The sequence below is a fragment of the Nelumbo lutea genome, chromosome 3 (genome assembly GCF_056320005.1).
Source record: "Nelumbo lutea isolate HS-2025 chromosome 3, American lotus-T2T, whole genome shotgun sequence".
Taxonomy (NCBI): Eukaryota; Viridiplantae; Streptophyta; class Magnoliopsida; order Proteales; family Nelumbonaceae; genus Nelumbo; species Nelumbo lutea.
Window position 1 is genome coordinate 34,896,417 of NC_142686.1, and position 23,320 is coordinate 34,919,736.

The 23,320-nt window shown below is 36.9% G+C and overlaps 1 protein-coding gene across 10 annotated transcripts in view; it reads right to left on the reverse strand.

Annotated features, from left to right (window-relative positions):
* Positions 1–14,070, reverse strand: part of LOC148864183 (ENHANCER OF AG-4 protein 2-like) — a 76,861-nt gene extending 62,791 nt beyond the window's left edge. For 6 of the 10 annotated variants that reach the window (XR_016110646.1, XR_016110648.1, XR_016110650.1 and 3 more), the window contains exons 1-4: positions 13,573–14,070; positions 12,922–12,998; positions 4,623–6,758; positions 3,999–4,530 (exon numbers count right to left, since the gene is read on the reverse strand). Coding sequence is in view for 5 of the 10 variants with exons in the window: in XM_088980679.1 (XP_088836805.1) it covers positions 3,999–4,530; positions 4,623–6,758; positions 12,922–12,998; positions 13,573–13,680 (2,853 nt within the window). In the remaining 5 variants the exon portion in view is untranslated. The remainder of the gene's footprint in view (positions 1–3,998; positions 4,531–4,622; positions 6,759–12,921; positions 12,999–13,572) is intronic. The other 4 variants (XR_016110649.1, XM_088980681.1, XM_088980677.1 and 1 more) reach the window with 2 other exon arrangements.
* Positions 14,071–23,320: the final 9,250 nt, after the last annotated feature.

Here is a 23,320-nt window from a genome sequence, read left to right on the forward strand (position 1 = left end):
GACAAGAGATGGGTAAAAAGTGTGTGGAAATCTAGAGTGAATTGGACCTTGACTCCTTCTTGGGGAGCTTCTGAAGGAATGTGGGTCTTAACTAATGTGTACAGGCCAAATAACTCAGCGAGGTTTTCTGTGTCTTTGAAATTTCAAAATTTGGATGATGGTATGTGGGTCTTAACTAATGTGTACATGCCAAATAATTGTAAAGAGAAAAATGAATTGTGGGAGGAATTGTATGGACTCAATGGATTATGGGATGGCCTTTGGTGTCTAGGGGAGATTTCAATGTTATCAGATTTTGCAATGAGTCCAATAACCCTTGAGGTGTGGTCACGACGAGAATGAAAAAATTCAATGATTTCATTAATACTTGCGGGTTAAAAGAGATTTCCCTACCCTACTGCAAGCCAACTACACTTGGTCCAACTTTCAGGAAAACTCATTTTGCTCTAAACTAGACAGATTTCTTTGCAATGAAGGGTGGGAAAACCATTCGACAGATTTGATAGCTAGGGCTCTACCTATAATAACATTTGATTATTGCCCTATCATGTTAGGCTCGGAAATCTTAGGATCTGGACCTCACACTTATAGATTTGAAAACATGTGGTCAAATCACCCTAACTTTGTGCAGAGTGTTGAGGAGTGGTGGAATGAAGACTTAAGAGGGGTTAAGTGGTAGGGAGTTAAATTTCATAAAAAGATAAAAAGACTTAGATCCAAGATAAAAGAGTGGAATAAGGATCACTTTGGAAGACAAGAGGAACAAAAGGCTTCATTTCTATCCACAATTGAGGAGCTCGATCATAAAAAATGCCAAGGGACTTTGGACAAACAAGGAAGAGGGATAAGAAGAAAACTCAAGATGGATTTGGAAGAAATTCTTTCGAAAGAAGAGAGATCTCCTAGAAGCAAAAGTTTAGACATAAATGGATAAAGGAAGGGGATGGGAATATTAGGTACTTGCATGCCTCAACTAATGGAAGGAAGAGGACGAACTTTGTGGCAAAATTGGAATTTGATGGTGAAAGAGGTAACAAATCAAGAAGAAATAGCAGGGAGATTTGTGGATCATTTTAAGTCTCTGTTGAGAAAGCCTTTGAATAATAGGTGTAGGGTGGAAGGAGTCGATCAGCCAAGGTTATGTGAGGAAAATGTAAGTGGTTGGAGAGGGATTTTGAGGAAGAGGAGATAAGACAAGCAGTGCTCCTAATGGATAGATCAAAAGCCCCTAGTCTGGATGGTTTTACATGGATTTTTATCAGGACTATTGGGTTGTGGTGAAGAGAGATTTACTTGGGGTCATTAGGGAGTTTGCAGATAGACATTTAGTGAGACCGGGAGCCAATGCCACCTTCCTAGCCCTACTTCCTGAAAAGATAGATGTGAGACACCCTAAGGATTTAAAGCCAATTAGCCTACTGACGAGTATCTTGGCTAAGGTTTTGTCTTTGAGGCTTAAAGCAATACTGCCAATTTAATAAGCCAAGCTCAAGGGGCCTTTGTGCAAGGGAGACAAATATCTGATCAAATACTAATAGTCAATGAATGTGTGGAGGAAATGAACAGATCAGGCCAGCAAGGTGTTGTTTGTAAATTGGATTTAGAAAAGGCTTATGACTTAGTGGATTGGAGCTTCCTGCTTGAGGCCCTAAGGAACTGTGGTCTTGGTGACAAGTAGTGTAATTGGATGAAGGGTTCTATCAGTTCTTCTCACCTTTCAATTCTGTTAAACGTTGTGGTTAAGGATTTCTTTCCAACTTCTAGAGGATTAAGGCAGGGCGATCCCCTTTTCCCCTTTCTCTTTACCCTAATAGCAAATGTTTTCAGTAGGCTACTCTTAAAGGTTGATAGGGAGAAGCAATCGGAGGCTAGGGGATAGGAAGAAACAGAGTCTCAGTGACCCATCATCAATTTGCTGATAATATTAATATTTTTAGTGAGGGTTACCTAAGAAAAGTAAGGAATCTTAAAGTATTAATAAGTTATCTTGAAAGGGTCTCTAACTTGAAAATAAACCTGGACAAGAATTATGTGGTAGGGATAAACTTGGATGAAGGTGTTATTAAGTCGGTGGCAAAGTGCTTAAGTTGTTATGTCACTTCTTGGCCCATGTCTTCTCTTCAGCTTCCTCTAGGGGATAACCCGAAAGAAAGTTGTTTTTGAACTCCAATCCTAGAAAAATTTTGAAAGAGCCTAGCGGCTTGGAAAAAGAGTTAGATCTCTCTAGGAGGTAAAGTAACTTTGCGTAAAGCACTCTAACTAGCTTGTCAGTATAATGTTGTCTTTAAGATATCCAGGAAGGCGAAAAAAATGGAGAAATTAATGAGGGGTTTCCTTTGAGAGCCTAGGAAAGAGAAAAATGACCACTTGATAAGGTGGGAGATTAGTAAATAAGAAGGTGGGTTGGGGATAGGGAACTTGGTTCTAAAAAATGTAACTTTGTTTAGGTAAGTGGTTGTGAAGATGGCCCTTAGAAAGAGAGAGGTTGTGGCATGAGGTGATAGCTAGTATTCATAGCTGTTTGGAGAACGGTTGGGATGTTGGTGTTTCTCGTCGGGCTACTTTGACTACTACTTGAAAAGCAATTCATAGTATCAGTCCCCATTTTCATAACTTCGTCAAGTATGATGCTTGTTTAGGGTTCTGTTATTGATCAAAAAAAAAAATGGTGCTTGTTTAGGGAACTTGTTTTCTTTTGGGTGGGTAATTCAGCTCTCAAGGACCTTTTCCCTTCACTATACTCCATCTCCTTGTTTAAGCATTAGGCTGTCTCCCACTTTCTTCCTTCCCCCTTTTCATGTCCTAGATAGTGTCTATTTAGATCCTCTAAAGCTAGACAAGAGGATTTGGTCTCCCCACCCCAAAGGCTTATTTACTTGTGCTTCCTCCTTTAAGGCCCTTTGTTCTTCCTCTATTCAAGTTGTCTTTCCAGTTAAGGAGTTTTGGACTAGGCCTATTCCCCCTAAAATTACTTTCGTCTACTGGAAATGTTTCATGGAAAGATCAATACTTTAGACTGTTTGCAGAAGAAAAACCCTCGTATGTGCTTATTCCCTAACTGGTGTGTTCTTTACAAAGCTAAATAGTGAGGATTGCTTCCACTTACTAATTTCCTGCTCCTTTGTTATAGCTATTTGGGATTGGATTTTTGCCTTGTTTAGATGCAAGTGGAACCAACCTTCAGATGTAAGTCTACTTTTTGACCTGCTAGCCTTTGTATGACCCACAAAAAGAGAGAGGATCATGTGGAAATGTATTAGAGTTGCTTCACTTTGGACAATTTGGGAAGAAAGAAATGCAAGAATCTTTCAAGAAAAGAAACGAAGTCTCCTACCTGTCAAGGAGTGTATCCTAACAAGGGCAATTAACTGGCTGAGTAATTTTGGATTCTTCCCACTATGTTTCCTTTGATGACTTTTGGAGGAATTGATCAGAGTGGCAACTAGCCCCTCCAGAAAAGAAAAGGTCACTGTAGATTGGACTCCACCACCTGAAGATTGGAATGAACTGAATTTTGATTAAAGTAGTCAAGGAAACCCTGGCCCCTCAGGCATAGAAGGGTTTTGAGAGATAAGGATAGCAACATCTTAGCCTTATACTTTGGTCCAGTGGGAATAGGAGACTCAATCAGGGTTGAGTAATTTAGTGCTACAAGGATTTCCTAAAGAAGGCAAGCTGGTTAACAAGTAACATGATTGTTAGCTCACATTAGGTGAGCAGGTCAGCAAATGCTATGGCTGATTGTCTTGCCAAACAAGGAGTTTTGGGGGAACATCTGTATTGGGCAACCTTGTAATGCTTTGATTATAGTGTATTGTGGGTTTCATACACTTTCTTATATTTTCAAGAGATGTCGCATCTCGTACTTCTCTTTGGGGTGCTTGTAACTTCCTTATATTTTTGTAACAAAATAACTTTTCAATTATCAAAGACAATGCATCAATAATAAAATAATAACAATAAACTAACTGTAGTTGTTGTTACTAACAATCACCAACCTCACTAGCAATGCCATACTTGGCACAGTCAATGGCAAGACGGGTTGCACGCCCAATACTTTCTTTTGTCCTTGACAATGTCTCAATCATTCCTTCAAAAGCATCACGTGCAACAGCTGCTTCTGTGCCACCACTCAAAGACCCCCCAGGTGCACGGTGTCCAGAGCTAACTCTTACATTGTCATATTCTTCAGAATCAAGTTGATGTTGTGACGCAACTGGATGAGAATGAGCAGAAGGAGAAGGTAAAGATGTGCGAGAATATAATCCCCTTGCATCCTGTTGCACAATATGGCTAGTACCAGACATAAAAGGCTGAACTGCAGCAGGGCTAGGACTCCTACCATGAGTAATAGAAGTACTGGAAATAAAAGGCGGGATAAGACTTTCATGAGAAAGAGACAGCGGTTGAGCTTGTCTTCTTTTTGCCTGAGCAGCTGCTATAAGATGCTTCATAGACGTAAAAGATTCAGAAAACTTGGAATCTATCAATGAACTAACAGACTTGTCACCAGCAATTTCCAATCTGCAGCTAACAGAACAATAATGCAATTAAGTAGATGAGAATGTACAGAAAAAAATAAAATGGATTATCACATGAACAGTAGAAAATGCCATACGTACTGCTCTTTAGGCAGAGAACCATTATCCAAAGATTGCTCTGCTGAAACAGCAGAGTCATTCATCTGTAAATTAGTTTTCAAAGTAGCTTTTGACTTCTCTGCTGCAACTGTTAACTTGTTCTTTTGGCTTGTCATTTGATTAGAAAGACGATTTAAAGCATCAGAAGCTGAAACAGAGGCTTTAGAAGACCCAGACTGAACCCTTCGACCTGTAGACGAGCATGCTTTACCCTGGGGCTTGGTGGCTTTTTGCTCTTCTTGCTTAGCTGCTGTAGCTAGACCAGGGGAGTCTTTGGGTGAAACCAAGATCAGCTTGCCCTCCCTCGAGTGGAATTTTTGGGAATCTAGTTTCTGGGGACTACAATATTCATCAGCAGCCATTGCCTTATCCAGGTGAGGTAATGAAGGTTCAGTTGGAAGTTTGCTGTATGATTCACCAACCTTAGAAAGGCCATCCTCAACTTGGGATGAATCAAAATCAATTTTAGAATCTCCCAAATTATTTGCTTGAGAATTATTGAAACTTGCATTACGTGTGTCAATGTCATCAATAGAATCTGGCGCACATGAAGGTCCATTCAAATTATTGGTGAATTCACCTTGAAGTGGGCTTTTTATTTCTTCTTCCTCCTTATCATCAAATTGGCAAACTGATCTCCGTTTCGAGTGAACCTGGATAACAGGAGAACTATCATAATCAGAACTAGACATATCATTCTTAAGGGGATCAGGTCGTTTATCTGATATGTCTCCAGCAGTTTCAGTAGCACAGTCAGACATTGCCTCCAATGCCCGACGGCGGCGCTTTGTTGGGGGTAGAATATCTTCATCACCAGGTAAGGTTATCTGAACACTGAATGTTTCAGAACTTAATGGAAGATGATTTTCTTCCTTGAGAAATGATGTAAATGTTTTGGTCTCCCCACGTTTATCTCCCGTGTCACCAACAACAGCAGAACCTGGAGATTCACTCCTTTTGAAAAGTGATTTCTTAGTTGTGCTACCACTAACATCTACATGCTTTATTCTTTTGGTAGGATCAGAATCTTCACCAGGAGGCAACTTATGCCTACTATGACCAAGATGGCTCCTCTTTTTCCTATGGTCTCCCAATGACAAGAGTTCATCCTTGCCCTGCCCCTCAGAACCATTCAAGGTACCCTTGCAACTGTCATGAAGTCCAAGTGGCTTATCCCCTCCCATGAGATGTTTATTAACTCTTGGCAATCCTTTGGCTTTCTTTTTATTGCTGATATCAGAATCTGACTTGAAAGTATCCAGAGATGATTCCTTTTTATTGTCACATGGAGAACTTTTGCTTTGAACTCCATCTTTCAAATGTTCTCCAGATTCGGGGAGATCAAGATGACTATCAGGATTATCACGCTTCAATGATTTTAGAGCTGGATTCATCCTTTTGCGCACATCCACTGCACCATCTCGTCTTCGTTTTAATACAGAAACGACTTTTTTCGCCTTCTGTCCACCAGTGGACTGTTTGGCAGAAACTGAACCATCTAAACATGGCAAACCATCATTATCATCAACCAGGCAATTAAGGGAGTCTCCTTGGTTGAGGAGATGACTGCTTCTACTAGAACTTGAACCTTTCGAATGAGTCTCTACCTTACCAGATTCTTCTTTAAGTGGGTAAGGATCATCTGGCTTAGATGTTGGCGGTGCCTCTTTCTTTGGAATGTGTGCACCATTGGATGTTTTGTCCCTTCTCTTAATAGATAAAACTGGAGATAAGCTAGGTTCTTTGTTACATGAAATACTAGGTTTTATATCCTTCTTCTCAGTCTCATCCCCTCTATGTGAGCACTGTTCCAATCCATATTGATCATCATCAGCTGAAGCCTCACCACCAGAGATTTGATTATGAATGTCTGTCTGAATCTGATCATTTAATTCAGCCACTCCACCATCAATAGAAGAAGCAACAGAGTCAAGGGCAGTCTTATCAGTATCTGCACCAGAACCACCTGCTTTCTTTTGCTGTAATTCTTCAAAAGCTTCACAGATCTCCTTCACAGCACGGGCAAAATCTTTAACAGTCTTGCCTTGACATCGAGCTGACAACTTACTCTTTGCTTCATTAGTAAATGCCTGAATATCAGCAGGAGCAACAAATGCACTGCACAGGAAAAGAAAAAGAAGAAGAAAAATAGAAATCTAGATCAGAGTAAGTTGCACTTGTTCAACAAGAAAATGTAACACAAAAATCTTGTACATACAGTATCTGCATTACTTTGTTCTTAATCTGTTTTAACATCTCCAATCAAAAAATCTAGGATGCCCCAAAATCCATCCTTCAATTTACTTAGGCTATGGCATAGTTGTCAAGGCCACACCTAGGCGACCTGGTGCTTTTTGGTGCTCACCTCACCCAATCACCAACCTATTACATATGAAAATTTACAATATCTTTAGATTGTTTTATATTTTTAGTTTTTTTTACTTTGTGATATTAGAATATGCAGTGATACACCATATCATTATTTTTATTACTTTATAAACCAATCTTTTTTTTGGTAGCTTATTATTTTGTTAGGGTTTGAGTATTTGACTCATACAGAACCGAAGTTTGAAAACTTGAAGGATTAGAGGTTAGAGTGATCAGAATTGAAGACTTGATCAAAGAAGAAGAAGACCTCTTCATTTTAAGTTTTCTATTTTTTTCTTATTCTCCTTTGTTTTTTTTTTTTTTGGGGGGGGGGGGGGGGGGGGGAACAATAACAGGGGCTCCGCCCTTCTCCATTTTATGTTTGTATTTCTTTTCTTTTCCTTCATTTTTTGGAACAAAAACAAGAGCTCTGCACCTTCTTCTTCTTCTTCATTTTAAGGTATTATTCCTTTCCTTTTTCCAAGACAAGAACTGGACTCCAGCTCTTCTTTAGGCTGTGTTTGTTTGCGGTGTAAATACGGACCAGTGCAATTAAACACTCTATCCACATTTGTCAGCATTTGGATAGAGTGTAGTTAATTAAATATCGACAATCGATGTAAAACTCCACTCACATCGATTTTTACATCGACAATCGATATAAATACAACTTAGATAAAAATTACATAAATATTTAAATCGATAATCACACCTTCCAGTTTACAACGGTCCAGAACTTTAAACCGATCCGTGTACAACTCCATCGGTGTACTTCTGCTTTTACATCACATTCAAACACAGCCTTTAGGTTTTTTCTTTTTTTCTATTTTCTAAGACAAAACAACGATTTCACCCCTTCTTCTCCTTCATCATTTTGAGGGTCTTTCTTTCATTTTTTTTCCAAGATAAGAACAGGGATTCTGCCCCTTCTCCTTGTTTTTAGACTTCTTATTCTTATTCTACCACAACTCCCCCTGTCACCTAGGTTCGCCTTGGCACCTTGAAAACTATGGGCCATGGTTGGTTAAAATTTTGTTCCAAAGAATCACTATTTGAAGAACCAATTTTGAACTAAAAACTATTAATCTCTGCAGCTAATTGTTACCACCAAAGAATCAGTATTGAGACTGATTTTTTATCACCCCCCCCCAAAAAAAAGAACGAGATCAAACAACCTTCATACATCAAAACTTAAAAATATTCTTAGAATCACAAAATTCATCAGAATTGATTCTTTGAAAGCATGCCAAACACAGGTAACAGCCTTAGTGTCTCAGAAAAGTCAATAATCGCTTCTCCAAACTGCTTAAAGAATCTGGTTTAAAAACAATCCAAAAATAAAAAACATTAAGAGCCACAATCTTGCACACAAGCCACTAGATAACAATGCTACAAACCTAGAAACAATTTAATGAGGGATTGTTCTAACAAGTATCAATTGCACAGGTTGAAGAGGTATCCCCTTAAGAAAACTGTTGTCACATTAGAGTCATACTTCTGTTAGGTTGTTATTTAATCACAAAATAGTTCCAGATACGAGTAATAGAGCCACATAAGTTAAAAACGTGTAACCTATAAGCATCAGGGGGCAAACACCAACCCTAACACCTTTTTTTGAAAGGTAAAGAACTTTAGTATATTTAAACCATATCCATATGTATGTCAAAAGGTTATGTGAGAACCCCTGTACCTGTACATTAAGGTATTGTACATGGGGACATACATGTGCAAGCAACCTATATGTCAATACCTTTTTTTTTATGAATAATAGTAAGTTTATTGATTCAGAAGCAAATTAGAGTGAGTTCATACATCATCCCAGTGAGAGGCGTGAGTTGCAGCCCCTCCTTGAAACTTACAAGTAAACTAGGAAAGAAAAACAAGAATCACAACTAAGCCCAAAATAATTCTTCCCTATTTACCCCTTGTTTAGCTAACATATCTGACAAGGTATTTGCTGATCTCCCCACCCACTGTACAGTGACCAACATATTCCTTGTCAACCAACTAAATTTCTTCATTTCATTCTTGTATTGCCACATAGCCTCTTCAGAATTTTTCAACCAACCCACCACCACTTTGGAATCCCCCTCGATTATTATTTGTTGTACCCTCAGCTGGTTTGCAAATTGGACCCCTTGTACAGTAGCTAAAAATTCTGCCCTGATGGAATTCCCAATTCCCAAGGACCTGAGAAGAGCAACAAAATCTCTCCCTTCTCATTTCTCAAAGCACCCCTCATTCCGGATAATCCTGGATTACCCATGCTGCTTCCATCAAAGTTCAACTTAATTGAGCCTTCGGATAGAGGAGACCAGCTTGTAATTGATTCGACCTTTAAAGGTGAGCACCTTGCTACTGCTAACCAATTTCTCCAAATGTCATTAAAGAAGAATTGACGAAAGATTTCCAAGGTCTTCAGCCAAATGTATTGCCATGTTTAATATACAGTCTTTCAAATCTTGGTTGTTCCTTTCCTTATCTTGAAAAATTCTGAGATTCCTTTCTTCCCAAAGAGTCCAAGTCAAGGCAGCACGAGCACATCTCCACATAATTCTCCCTATTTTTGTAGGCCAATAAAAGGTAGAATGGTTGAAGAGCATGTGAACTTCTGCTGGTAGACTCCAACTACCCCCAAACAACGAAAGTAGCCAAGCCCAAAGGTCTGCAGAAAAGGGACAAGATACTAATAGATGGTAGCAATCCTCACCATGAGCTCTACAGAGGATACACCAATTAGGAAAAATACAGAGAAAAGGTCTTCTCTTTTGTAGGTTGTCTAAAGTGTTTACTTTCCCATGGAAAACTTCCCAACAAAAAGCCATAATTTTTGGGGGGACTGGCCTACACCAAATTTCTTTTGACGGAAAGGGTTGGTGAGTAGAAAGTTGAGAGATGAACTTGAAAAAAGAAGCACAAGTGAAGGTTCCATTGGGTCTAGGAGTCCAAACCCTCTTATCTGGCTTGGAAGGATCCAAACAAACCTGATTAAGACACCCAAGCAAAAAAGAAAGAGACTCAATTTCAGAATCCCTAAGTCCTCTACGAAAACCAAAATCCCAAGTAGGATCTAAGGGTGTTCCCAAGGGTGAGACAAATTTTGAGAACCACCTCTTTTTTGTACAAAGAAATAGAAAAAAACGAGGGGAACAAATCCTTTAACGGTGAGTCTCCTACCCAAATATCCTCCCAAAAAATGATAGAGTTGCCAAAACAAACTTCATACCTGATAAAATTGAGGAATTAAGGAAGGGTGTTGTGAATAGCCTTCCAAGGTGCTGCTAGGTTAGCTTGCCTCGATACACCAGCATCCCATCCATTCTTTGACCTCCCATTAATGCTTCCCACCACCTCATGCCACAATCTCTCTCTTTCCAAAGGCTATCTCCACAACCATTTCCCTAACAGAGCTTGATTCTTTCTAATTACCCTCCCAATTCCCAAACCCCCCTCTTCTTTACTTCTGCGCACAATTTCCCAATTAACCAAGTGATCCTTTTTATCTTGTCCCGGCTCCCATAAGAAGTCTCTCATCAACTTCTCCAGCTTCCTAGCTTCCCTAACTGGTATCCTAAAGACAGACAAATAATAGGTAGGTCAGTTAGCCAAGGTAGCTCTTATATCAAATATATATATAATCTATGCTTCTGAAGTGTTTATGTACCAAGAGCCACAAACACATCTATTCATCGAAAAAAAAAAGAGCCACAAACGCATCAGGCCCTTGACCGGTTGACCCTACCAGCTAACATCCTTTTCTTATGTACTAAGATCCACAAATGCATCAAGCCCTTGACCAGTTGACCCTACCAGCTAACATCCTTCAAACTACTTTTATTGTCATCCTCAAAGATTCAAGCATTTCCATCTCATCATAAACTTAAAAAAAATAAGCATCTAGTAATGTCATATTTCATACCACTATGCCTCTTTTGCTTAAAGCCTGCAGATATCATCTAGCCAATAAATCAACCTGAAGTTTAAGGTTCCCAGTCATCCAAAGACCAAACATCAGAAAGGTCTTCAAGACTGTTAATAGGAAGAAGAGAATTTTTTGCATTCAAAAACCAAAAACCTTTTGAAAACCGAGGTTACAAAATAAATCAGAAATTCAGAATCATGTGGATGTGGAAAAGAGATAAAATAGTATCAATTGATTTTGCATGGAAGAAGCAGAGTTTGTGATATCTGTTGTATTCATCCATCCTGGTTTCAGTCATTTCATCATGTATGACCATTTCCAAGGTGATTTGATCAAGTTTCAAGAAGACCTCTAGTGTGATAAGACTTCATTAAAAATGCAAACTAGCAAATGAAAATTTTCCAAATTTTTGTGCAGATCTGTACCCACTTCCTTTGTCTCATGATCTTTGCCAGGTACATCTTAATTTTGGCTTCAGCAAAGAACTTCATTACAAGGAAACAAACCATTTGATTGCCCTTCTTAATTATTTGGAAAAGGTTTCCTGCATTTAGAGGGGTCCAATAATGAAACTGGGATTATTTTTCCCTTTGTTGTGTTTCTCGTGTTTCTTTCAAAACCTTGATTTCTTCTGCAATCCTCACTTGGGTTTCCAGTAAAAGGAAAAATCAGTGCTACCACTACAAGGTCCCACCTGGCTGAAAAATATGGCTTGCAGTTGGGAAATATTTTAACAAAAAAAATAAGCACATATCAACCCATGAGGTGCTTCAAAGATCAAAACCATTTTGGGATGTCATCCCTGGTTCTATAAAAGGTTCACCTCAAGAACGCATGGGCTTATAGAAGAGGCTCATTTTGCCGGATGTGCCTCAACTAGCTCTCTGCTGGTTTTGAAGAATTAACACTGAGTTGATGTTGAATAGGTAATTTACCATATTGTAGGTTGTACCTGTCAGGTTTTTTATCACTAAGACACTAAGCCACACCAATTTATTAATATTCTTATAATTTATAGAAGGAGTGGTGCAGAATGAGGTAGGGTTCCTATCTATTTCAACTCCGATGGCGGGCTTTGTAGGGGGTAAAGAAGGGCTTTGTGTGATCTATGATGAATAATAAGAATAGCACAGTGGGTAGATAGTTTGCTGTCCACCAAAGAATAAGTAAAAGATTAGAAAGAGAGAGGTGAACATGGACTCTTGTCATTATGGTAAACAGCAAATAGACAGATAGCTTATAAGAAGAAATAGGGGAGAGAGAGAGGGGGGAGGGGGAAACAAAGAAAACAAATTACCTGACAACACCCAGCATTCATTAAACCAAACTTCATTTCACCGAATCAACTCTTCATTAATAGCAATTATAAGAACTCTATTTATAGATTCAACATATGAACTCAGATGTCCCCTTATGGACACAGATTTGGACTAAGAAACTGACCCAGAACAACATCTAATTGCTTTAAAACTAAGACAACAAATCCATAGATAACACACAGGGCACTCAAATAAGGACTCTAACTCTTAAAACAAATCTAACAATATTTTCCCAATCCTAAATACCAAAAAAAAAACAATACTTTCCCAATCCTGTTAAAACTAACTTAATGTAAAGACATCAGAAATTACTAAAAACAGTACATCACAAATTTGCTGATATTATCAGAGGAAAGCATTCATAAATTTCTGGCTAACTCAATCCTAAGAAATTAACTTTTTTTTTCAAAACATTTGAGATACCAAGCATTGACCCTGGACTAGGGATTTTACCCTTAAGGTGAAAACTAACAGTTTTGCTTTCTAACTGGCTTCCAGACGTAGTTGGCCATCTTACTCTAACTTAAGATTGTGTCTTCTTACACTAAACAATTTCACCTTTAGCAATTAAAATGCCATGATCAATTTTTTAAGTTTGCTATATCAAAAAAAAAAAGCGTAGATCATAAATTACATACAAACAAATATTTGAATAGATAATAGGACTACTTACATTTCAGCAGTCCCAAAAAACTGAACAAAGTATTTCTTAGGATCCGGAGTCCGTTCCCAATCTTCTGGCCGGCTAATCTGCAAAGTCAGAACCAAAACCATGCAATCCATACTTAAATAAAAAAAAATGAAGTTAATATTTTGATGAAACCGGCATTCAACCTGTTATCAAAACCCTATTTAGCACAACAGAGCAGAGAAAAGAGTAACACGTAATGCGCAAAGAAGAAACATCTTGATAAAATACCAACACAGAAGTAGCATTTCGACCAATATGAAAACCAAAAAAATAAAAATAAAAATCTAAACTGAATAAAATAGCTCAATAAGTGAAACAAAATTTATAGGATAAATGATAAAAAACAATCCACACAAACAGGGCATAAACCCATATTCAATCCGTGATTAAAACCCTATTTTTTTGCATTTGAACTCAATAAGTGTAACACATATTTAACAGGATAAATGAACGACATCAATCAAAAAGAGCATTAATGATGGAAACAAAAGGGAATGAAAAACCAAAAACACGGAATTAACCAAACCAACCTCACCAAACAAAGCATGGAGAATAACCATCGATAAAAATACAGCACTTACCAATCAAAATGGAATCCAGGAAATAAAGAATAACAATAATAATTTGACACACCTTAGCAGGCCAAGCAGGGAATCCTTTAACCTTGGCGAGGACCAGATCCCCCAAACTCAACTGATTGGCCTTCGCCCGGTTCGCTCCCTTTTTACGCCCAGGAGCCATGGCGACAGGAACCCTAAAGACGACCTCGTCGTCGAAGATTATCGAGTAAACAACAAAAACCAACCAACCCTGCAATCGGAACCTAAATCGACTTTCGAATCCGTTATCAGATTAACGCCGTTACGAGCACCGGATAAGAGGAACCCCGGCGGCGGGAGCGGCTACAACGGCAAAATCTGGTGGGTGGTGGGCGGCGTTGGAAGGCAAGGGTTCTGCATTTCCGTGGTGAAGATTGGGTAGCGATGCGAGACGGTGAGCAAGAAGCAAAGGGAAGAAAAACAGAGATGGGTAATGTGTGCGAGAGGAAGAAAGAGAGATTGCGTCAGAGAGAGAGAAGAGAAGAGGGAGAGAGTATGATTTGTGTAATTTTGCTTTTTTTCTCTTGACTCCAAACCCACGGTTCGCTGTGTCGGCTTCCTTTTAACCGTGGGTTGGGTTGGCTTGGGTTGAATGAACTCCGGCTCGACACCGAAGTTACGAAGTTGTAGTCGGGTCGGGTTCCGGTCAGATTCGGAATTTCGAATTAGAAATTGAATCAGATTTGAACCGACTCCGTTCAATTTAAAAAACAAGAAAAATAAATAAATATATATTCTATATCTTATAAATTAATAAAATATGAAACATAGAAGCCGTTATATATATATATATATCTAGTATTATATTTATATATTTTATTATATTAAATTAATATATTATAAATTAATCAAAATTGTAATATAAAATCTATATAAATATTTTACGTAAGAAGGCATAAGTATGAAGGAAATGGAATCTAACATTATTCTTTGCCTTTTTTTCATATAATTTATAAGAATGACACTCTATACCAACTCTCTCTCTCTCTTTAGCTTTTTTTTTTCTTTCAAATTATATGAATGCCACTCTTTCCTAGCAATTCTCTCTTTCTATTGCTTTTTTTCTTTCAAGTTGCAAGAATGTTACTCTTTCATACCAACTCTCTCTCTCTCTCATACAAATTACAAGAATGTCATATCTCTTTTCTTACAAATTACAAGAATGCCACTCTCTCTCCAACCGAGGGAGACCGCAACTCAGCACCTCGGTTGCTAGGAGACTTGCAATTAAAGGTAATCGAGTTTGAACCGAGCCGAGCTCAAACTTCTAAGCTCAAGCTCAAGTCTTTAATTTGAATCGAGCTCAAACTAAACGACACCTTGACCACTGAGAGAGACCTCGACCTAACACCTTAAGGGAGATCTTAGCTCAGTACCTCGACAACTGAGGGAGACCTTATCTCAGCACCTTGTCAACTAAGGGAAACCTTAGCTCGACACCTCACCTACTAGGGAAACCTCAACTCAACACTTTAGCAGCTGAGGGAGACCTCGGCTGCTTAAGAGACTTGCAATCAAAGATAATTGAGCTCGAACTTTTGAGCTTTTGACTCGAGCTCAAGCTCAAGTCTTTAATTCGAATTGAACTCGAACCTGATATTTTATAAGCGAGCCCAATAACCAATCAACCCAAATAATACAATATAATTAATACATAATCCATCATTGGAATCCATATACTCATTTCAAAATACATCAAAAATAAAATCATAATGCCACTTAATTCAAATTGATTTGGGTACGGTCTATCCCAACATTGGTGGGGTCAATGAACCACACTTACCCAATAACCAATTGAAACTACATATAACATACAATATACAAATTTATTCACCCTTACTAACTACACACAACATACAAGTATGCAAATGAGCAATGAGTCATGAGTGTGTATCTATCAATAGCGATGTTCATTGCTTACTTTAAGCCGCAAAATCAAACCTAATACAATAATGGCTAGAATTCGCCAAGGCTAGTAGTGACAACTTAGAACTCGGTGAATATAACTGGTCAAATGCAGAATATGCAAGACAAATAGCAATAGAGGTCCGGAGGGATGTCTTGGGCAAGAAAATCCAACAGTCAAGTGAGTGACAAGTTAACAAGGTGATAAAGAACAAGTGAGGAGAAATCAGAGGGTGAAGGGTCACCTTTATATAGACCTCGAGGCTCTGTTGTAGCGTGTTTGACACATTCGGGATGTTGATGCCCATCCGTTCGTTGCTTATGGGATACATCTGCACGGCACACAATCATTCTTATTGGTCCATGCAAAGCAAAGTAAACCGGGCTTATTGCTACCAAGTGGGTGTTGCGTCTCTGCACGTTTGAGGGCTGCTATCTGGTGCAAATGGATAAAATGAAATATGTGCCATGTAGGTCAGATGCATGCTAAGCTTGGAGTCGTCGTCCCTCAAATTATAGGTCAATCTATCGATATACTCTTAAGTGAGGTCGGAGTTTGTTCGGGTGGCATAGCCCCACCTATCAAGGAGTATACAAGTGGGATTCCATCACATGTGTCAAAAAACGGATATGGGATGCCACGTAGTAAGTCATTATTGGAGGTGTAAATCATCCCTCATCAATCCACCCCCTCCCCAAATTTTTAGCTCAAGGTGAATAGGTTGAGCGAATAAAGTAGTTTGGTTGAAGGCGATCACTGTTAGATGCTCCGGAATTGAATTCTCATCATGTCATGAGGTGCGTAGGCATGAACTTCAAATGGAATTTAACTACTGTGGACGCAAAAAAAAAAAAAAGTGCTAAATTGAGCAGTGAGATTCACTTTCACTTGTCATTTGCATAAGTGTGCCATATAGAGAGGTCAGTGAGCTTGAAGTGTGGTTGAAGAGTTCGGTTAGGTCAATATGGTCCTATAGCTTTCTTTGAGTGAGTCCTCTTTATCTCACCCATTGTTCCTTCCTCCAATTATGTGGAGTTCTAGGTCTAACAACGAGGAACATGTTATTGTTCAGACCATGTAGGTGTCCCTAGTCCAGGAGCACTAAAGTTCCCATAAAGGGGCCTCAAGTTTTAGGAGGAAGTTTGAGTTTAACTTTGTAATTGGGTTAAGCACAATAGAATCGAATAATGATCCAAAGTTCCCCAAATTGTGTTAAAAGCTGCACCAAACCTGGATTGGTATGGTTTGGTTCGATGAGAAAAAGGTTTAGTTAGGTTTGTGAACATCTCAAGCTGTAATTTATTGGTTTGGTTTGAAAACTTCTCTAAACCGTACTAAACTAGACCCTAAACACCCATATTCATGTGATCAATCAAGTCCAATTGCAATTCTAAAAAAAAAATGTATAAATTGTGGGCTTATGTCCAATCTTGGATGGAGCACTATGGCCAATTAGTCCAATCCATTAATTACTACTTATCTTATTCTCCATTGTTTCATTTAACACGTGAAATGTTAGCACCTTTTATCTTGTGTTTATTCTTGAATGATTATTTGGCACCTCCCTTTACAAAATACATACCAGTCAATACCTTTGCACGGGCTTTGCTACACATCATTGATGGCCTTGTAATGCTTCAGAAAAACTGTTGAAGTCCTCCAAAGAAACTCATTAACAACATGGAGATGTCAAATCATATTAGAGGATGTAGAAAACTAGCAAGAGAAGGAGGATTTCAAGTTATGTATGCCACACTCATGATGAAGGTAACCATGTTGCATATCCTTTAAGTGTATAAAAAAATAATGTTCAAATAGAGATTGTCCCTTATATCAAGATAAACCCTTCATTGATAAATTAGTTATAGCCTTTTTTCCAAATTTTGAAACTAATTGGGCTAAACAGCATACGATATAGCTTTCCTCCATTATTTGATGCCCAAAATTAAGATTCAATAAAGCCATAGGTCGTTCCCACATTAATGTAGAAGTGTGTCTATCTCATTTCCAATTCATGGAAGCAAAGGAATAACATCCCCATTCAATTATAGTTGCCCCACCCTAGTTTGGATTGTAGAGGTGGCATGAAACTATTTTATTTTCATTATTGCTTTGATAATTTTAACCCCATTCCTCTAAACACCCCTCCAAGGGCGGGGGTACATGGCCCCCATATGACTTAAAAGCTTTCATAAAACCCGTTTATATAGTTTTGGGGATAAATTTTTAGCTATACCCAATTTACCCCCTCTTGGGTAAGGTCATTAAATCCGACATTTTGTACTATGGCTATAGTGCATATTGGAAACACATTATTTTTTATTTTGTGGCATTTTCCATAATGACCAAGGCTAGTTTTGGAATGGAATATTTATCACTAGTCCAACCACACCAAAATGTTGTGGGTTGGAATGCACCACACCCTAGTCCAAAGTGACATTTATTCCTTACTATATGTTTCTAGATCCCAATCCCATATGACTATGCAGATGCTTTTCATTGTTGATCAAACATTCATCAAATGAGCTATCTTCCTACAATATCGTAGTGGTTTCCAAACTAGTTTATGAGATTTTTATCCATTTAATATTGATATTTAGCAATCGAGATAATATTTTGTTGATTTTTTTTGAGATGGTGCATTGTAAGAATCATTAACAAAGTACCATTGTTAGAATGTGGTTTCATTGACTTGTTCACTCATCTTAGTTGTTTTATTGTCTATTTTGTTTTTATTTCTACAAATATGTTTTTCATTGTTTTGTTTATGGTAAGTCTTTCCACATATTTCAAGTGATCCAGCAATGGTCTAAGTTGTGCAATGGAGTTCCATATGTTTTTGTTGTATCCTTCATCATTAATAAAACCATCTTATAACTTATTTAGACGGTCCATTTTTCGGATTCGATGCATATAGACATGTTGATAGGAAAACCCCTTTATGTATGAATACTTTGTTTTAACTATGGTTATATGCATGTCAATTCGGTTCAGCTACATGCAATCGACCCAACTGAACTGACATGCTTGAATTTAGTATTACACCACCCAAAATGATTATTCTTGAAAATCGACCCACGCATGATGAATCATTTTTTATCGGTTCAATTCAATTTGTTTGGGTGGTCAACTATAGGCATATTCCCTCACCGTAAAAGAAAACTTAGGTATATCTCAATTATACTTTTTGATTGTTGGGCAATTACAACAATAGAAATATAGAAAGGGAGATCTTTCATCATCGACAATGCATCTAAACAATAATACACACATAAAGAAGAGTTCACTTATTTAACAAGTGAAAGTATAGTTGAGATATATGTGGGTTAATGGAACAAAATTGCTATTTTAATAATTGATTTTTATGATTAAAATTATCATTTACAAAGGAAATAAAAGAACATGGGTAAGTGCACTTATTTGAATGAATTTTCTCAGTTAAGCCATAAAGGTTTATTTTATGTTATCTCCATCATTTGTAGTTTTTTTTTCCCGCTAGTTAAGCCAGTAAGGTTACAATTTTCCTCGATCTACCATTATAGCAAGCTTTATTGTTGTTGTTGTTTCAACATCCATTGTTGAGCTACAAACAAGCATGGAAATTGGTGAGGAGGTGATGGCAATTTTTTGTAAATTATATGGCAAATGAATATTTTATTTTATAACAAATTTTTAACTTTTGTTGTTTCATTCGCTTCCCATTATAATAATATTACAATTTTTTAATGGTTTTGTATAACCTCTTAAAATCTAATTGCAAGTACATTATTCTTGATGAATGATGATTGTTTAGATCACCCTTGTAAGGTTGTTTACCATCAGGGTTTTAAGAAATCGACCCAAAGCCTGGACCACATTTGCCTTCGAATCTCAAGTCAACTATTCATGGGTCTGATTGTTATACATTAAACTTAATATATGGTTTATATTAAATCTAATTTATCTTTATTATAGTTTTATTTTTTTAAAGTCATAAAGATAAAATTTGAAGCCAAAATGGTTTTTTATTTTCACCTATATGGGTTGACCTGATTTGTATGTCACATGACAAGCACAAGCACGAAACAACCCCATTAAAATTGGTCTTCAGGTATATAGGATAATTCAACCCGTATATGTCATATGGCAATCATGAGAACAAATATAGGGTAACCTAACTAGTATATTTTCGTGTGGTAGTTGTGAGCATGAAACGATTCTCTTAAAATTGATTTTCATGTATACGGGTTGACTCGACCTAATTGTAGCTTTGTTAATAAAAAACAATCACTTCTACTCCGTAAGTGTCAACATAGGTACATAAGTGGGGTCAATATGGGTGGATAAGGGTCAAGGTGCATTGTGACTCATTAACAATGACTTATAATGGGTCATAGTGGGTTAGTGGTTCAATAAGTGTGGATTTGTATTCAATCTAAACCCAACCCACCCATTTGGCACCCATATTTTTCATATTTATCCTCAAAGAGTTATGGATTGCTTAACTACAAACAAATTTAAGAGTACAATATAAGTATAATGGGCCAAGTATTGGCAAACATCTGTGCCGACAGTTCTCAACGCTGACATAAGTTGAAATCATAAGATTGTTTGATCTATATTGGTGGCTTAAACAACCAAGTTAGGTTTTGCCAAACAATGGCCTACTTCTTTAGGCGGCGGTCTAAACTGCCGACTTAGATCATATCTGGTCGCCATTTAGGCCTTATTTATAAGCCAACAATTGGGTGACTACCGATTTAAATTTATGTATTTTTCTTATGGTAGGCTAATTTCAACATTTTGATACCTGCATTTTATTGATCAATGACATGAAAACTCAAACTATTAATATAAAGATTAATTATTATAATATAAAAAACAAAATGTTCAAATACACTACCAAATTGATATATAAAAATTACAAGTACTTAAAAATAATAATTTTTTGAAAAATGTAGCACATCTTCCAATGCAAATCCACTTGGTGTAGTGATTAAACCTGAAAATCATAGCCTATAAACTGTTAGAGAAGACAAGTGTTTTGCATAATGAAATATCAACTAATTGCTCAATAAAACAATATATTTTGGACATGTTGTAATTTACTAATCACTTTCATCTCAATGGATGTCTTCTTCATTGAAATCTCATCACATCTTATTGAAACATCAACACAAGAGAATGTAAGTTCCCATCAAAACCACCGAGCACATTGCAAAGCACTGGAGTTGATAAATGGACTTTTAGCTCATCGACGTTTTAGATAGCTTGTTGTAGAGGTTATAATCAAAGCATTTGCCCTTGTGTTTGAATTCTCAAGCATTTTTTACAACAAAAATGAAAATACATAATGACCTTAAGCCTTTCCTAACCAAATAAGACATCTTAGGAGGTGAATATTGTCCAAGCATCCTATCAACACACGTAAATAATTATAATCAACTGAGAAATATTCTTAATTTATAATCATTAAGAATACCAAACTGATGGCCTACAGTTATCACATACATAAAACCATCAAGTAATTGCATATACATTTATGTTGATAAATAAAGAAAAATAAAATAGTATATCCACGAAGAACCAACAGTTTGACAAGAGTTTTTCAAACAATAAAATAGATTGGCCAAAAGTGAGTTGTATGCGGATTGTCTATTTCAAGATAGTTTCTTTTTCTTGGGGGGGGGGGGAGATATGAGGAAAAATGATTTGGGATTTAATTTTTTATTTTCTACTTTTTTTTTTATAGAGAGAGCCCTTTAAAGAGTGAAATGAGGGAAAAGGAATTGTATAGTGGCCCCCATATACATAGGGGTTAAGGCTTTTATGAGTTAGGTTAAAGTGGGGGTGGGGGAGATGGGAGAGAAAAATAAGATGTTGAATGAACGAAAGAGGGACCTATAAGTGGAGTAAACCCACTTATAGAGGAAAAAACTATAAGTGCAACTTAGGTCGACTCGGGTTGGGAAATTATTAAAATTTTAATGGGCCCATCACAAAAGCTTAGGCCAAATGCAGCGTAAATTCTTCAAATTGGGTACTTGATTTGCACATCTATGAAAAAATTAAAGTGGATTGCAATATCTTGCTTCACCTATTAATATAGCCATACAACCAAAAGAAAATGATAACACATCTTCAATATATGTAATTCAAAGCTTATAGACATTCATTTGTGTGAAATAGGGGTGTCAATTGGATAGGTTGTGCCCCAACTTAATCCAATCCCATGTGTACCCAATGATGGGCAGTCAAAACCCAATTCAATCCAAATAAATTTGACAGAAAGTCCAATCTGATCCATTTTAATGCAAAAAGATTGGATTGGATCTCATTCAATAAAAAAAAAATGAAATAACAAAAAGCTCAAAATTATTATAAATTATAGAAAATATAAAATCTACAAGAAAATATCAAATATTTTAGAAATAAATAAATATTGTAGGAAGTGGAAAGAAACAACAAATTGAAGGGGTATCTCCCTCCAAAATATGGCATTTACAAGTATGTCATTGCAACTACTTCAGTTGGTATTGCAATTTATGGGGGTATGTTAAAATCAAGTTACAATGGAGTAAGCTTTTGACCGTATTGGAGTTTAGGCCTGTTCAGTTGTAAACCTTGGATAGAAAATATAGAACCACATGTGAAAAATACAATGTCTTAATTCAAAATTTACTTTTTTCCCCAAGAAGCATTCAAACTCAAAAATCAAATTCTTTATAATGAGATGAAAAAATATTGAGAGACTAAAACATGATAAAAAATAACTTGAATCCTATGGTTGCAATTTAAAGTTATGAGGGTAAAAAAAAAACTAAGAAAAGAGGGTTTCACAAGCAAAAATAATATAACTATATACAACAAAAAAAGATTGAAAGATACATAAACATTTAACAATGCATAATCAAGTACTTGGATCAAAGCAAAACTCAATTGTTCAATAAACAAAATGGCTACAACAAAGTAACACACCAAGTCATTTATAATAGGATGAAGTGTAATGCCTTACGGTGATGACAACAAAGTTTCCAATCAACTATCACATGGTGAACGCACATCATCCAGTCAAAGGCAATGAAATCATCAATGTGTATCTAGGTAAAACGTGTAAATATTGAAATAAAACCGAATGAATAAATGACAAACTTGAACAAACATCTAATTATTTATGTCTTATGTCTTAGATAACTTAAAGGAGCTATATCCACTAAATGTGTTGTTATTTAGGGCTTAATGGGGTATAAGCTAGCGTAAAGAATTTTCTTCATCAACGTATGGAAGTAGTCTATACTGGTAACAGTAGAGGCTAATGATCTAATGTGAGGAAAATAATGAAATGTTGAAGGTGATGATCAATGAGATAACCACTGATTTAAAAGGGAATAGGGTGAGGGCTTCATTATGTGATAGAGCGCTAATTTTGAGTTTCAAATAATCAAAACATTTAACCCGGCCCCACTATCTTTTGGCATTGGCACTAATGTTGCGAATAATTCCACACAATGCTGCATCTATTCCAACTATACTTCTAAACTCGCTGGACCAAAACTGCTAGGACATCCCAACTTTCTTGTAGTGCATCCATTACACCCTAAACAACATGATTTTCATTTAAACATGCAAATAGAATTGTTTACTTTTGTTTATCCATTAATGCAATCGTTTGTTGATGAATAGGTGTTGTTTATCAAATTGTATTTTATACCCACATTCCTTTGATGATTGTTTGTTGGGAAAGGATGGCGTGGAGTTTATATTTTTTAGATAATCTTATATTGCCACTTTTTTCCTCCCATTAGGCAAATATGTAGATTAGGTGTGGTTGGTGTTTTGGCTTGTGACTCATCTAAGTGTGACCAACATTGTGGGGGAATTGCTTAGATATTAATTT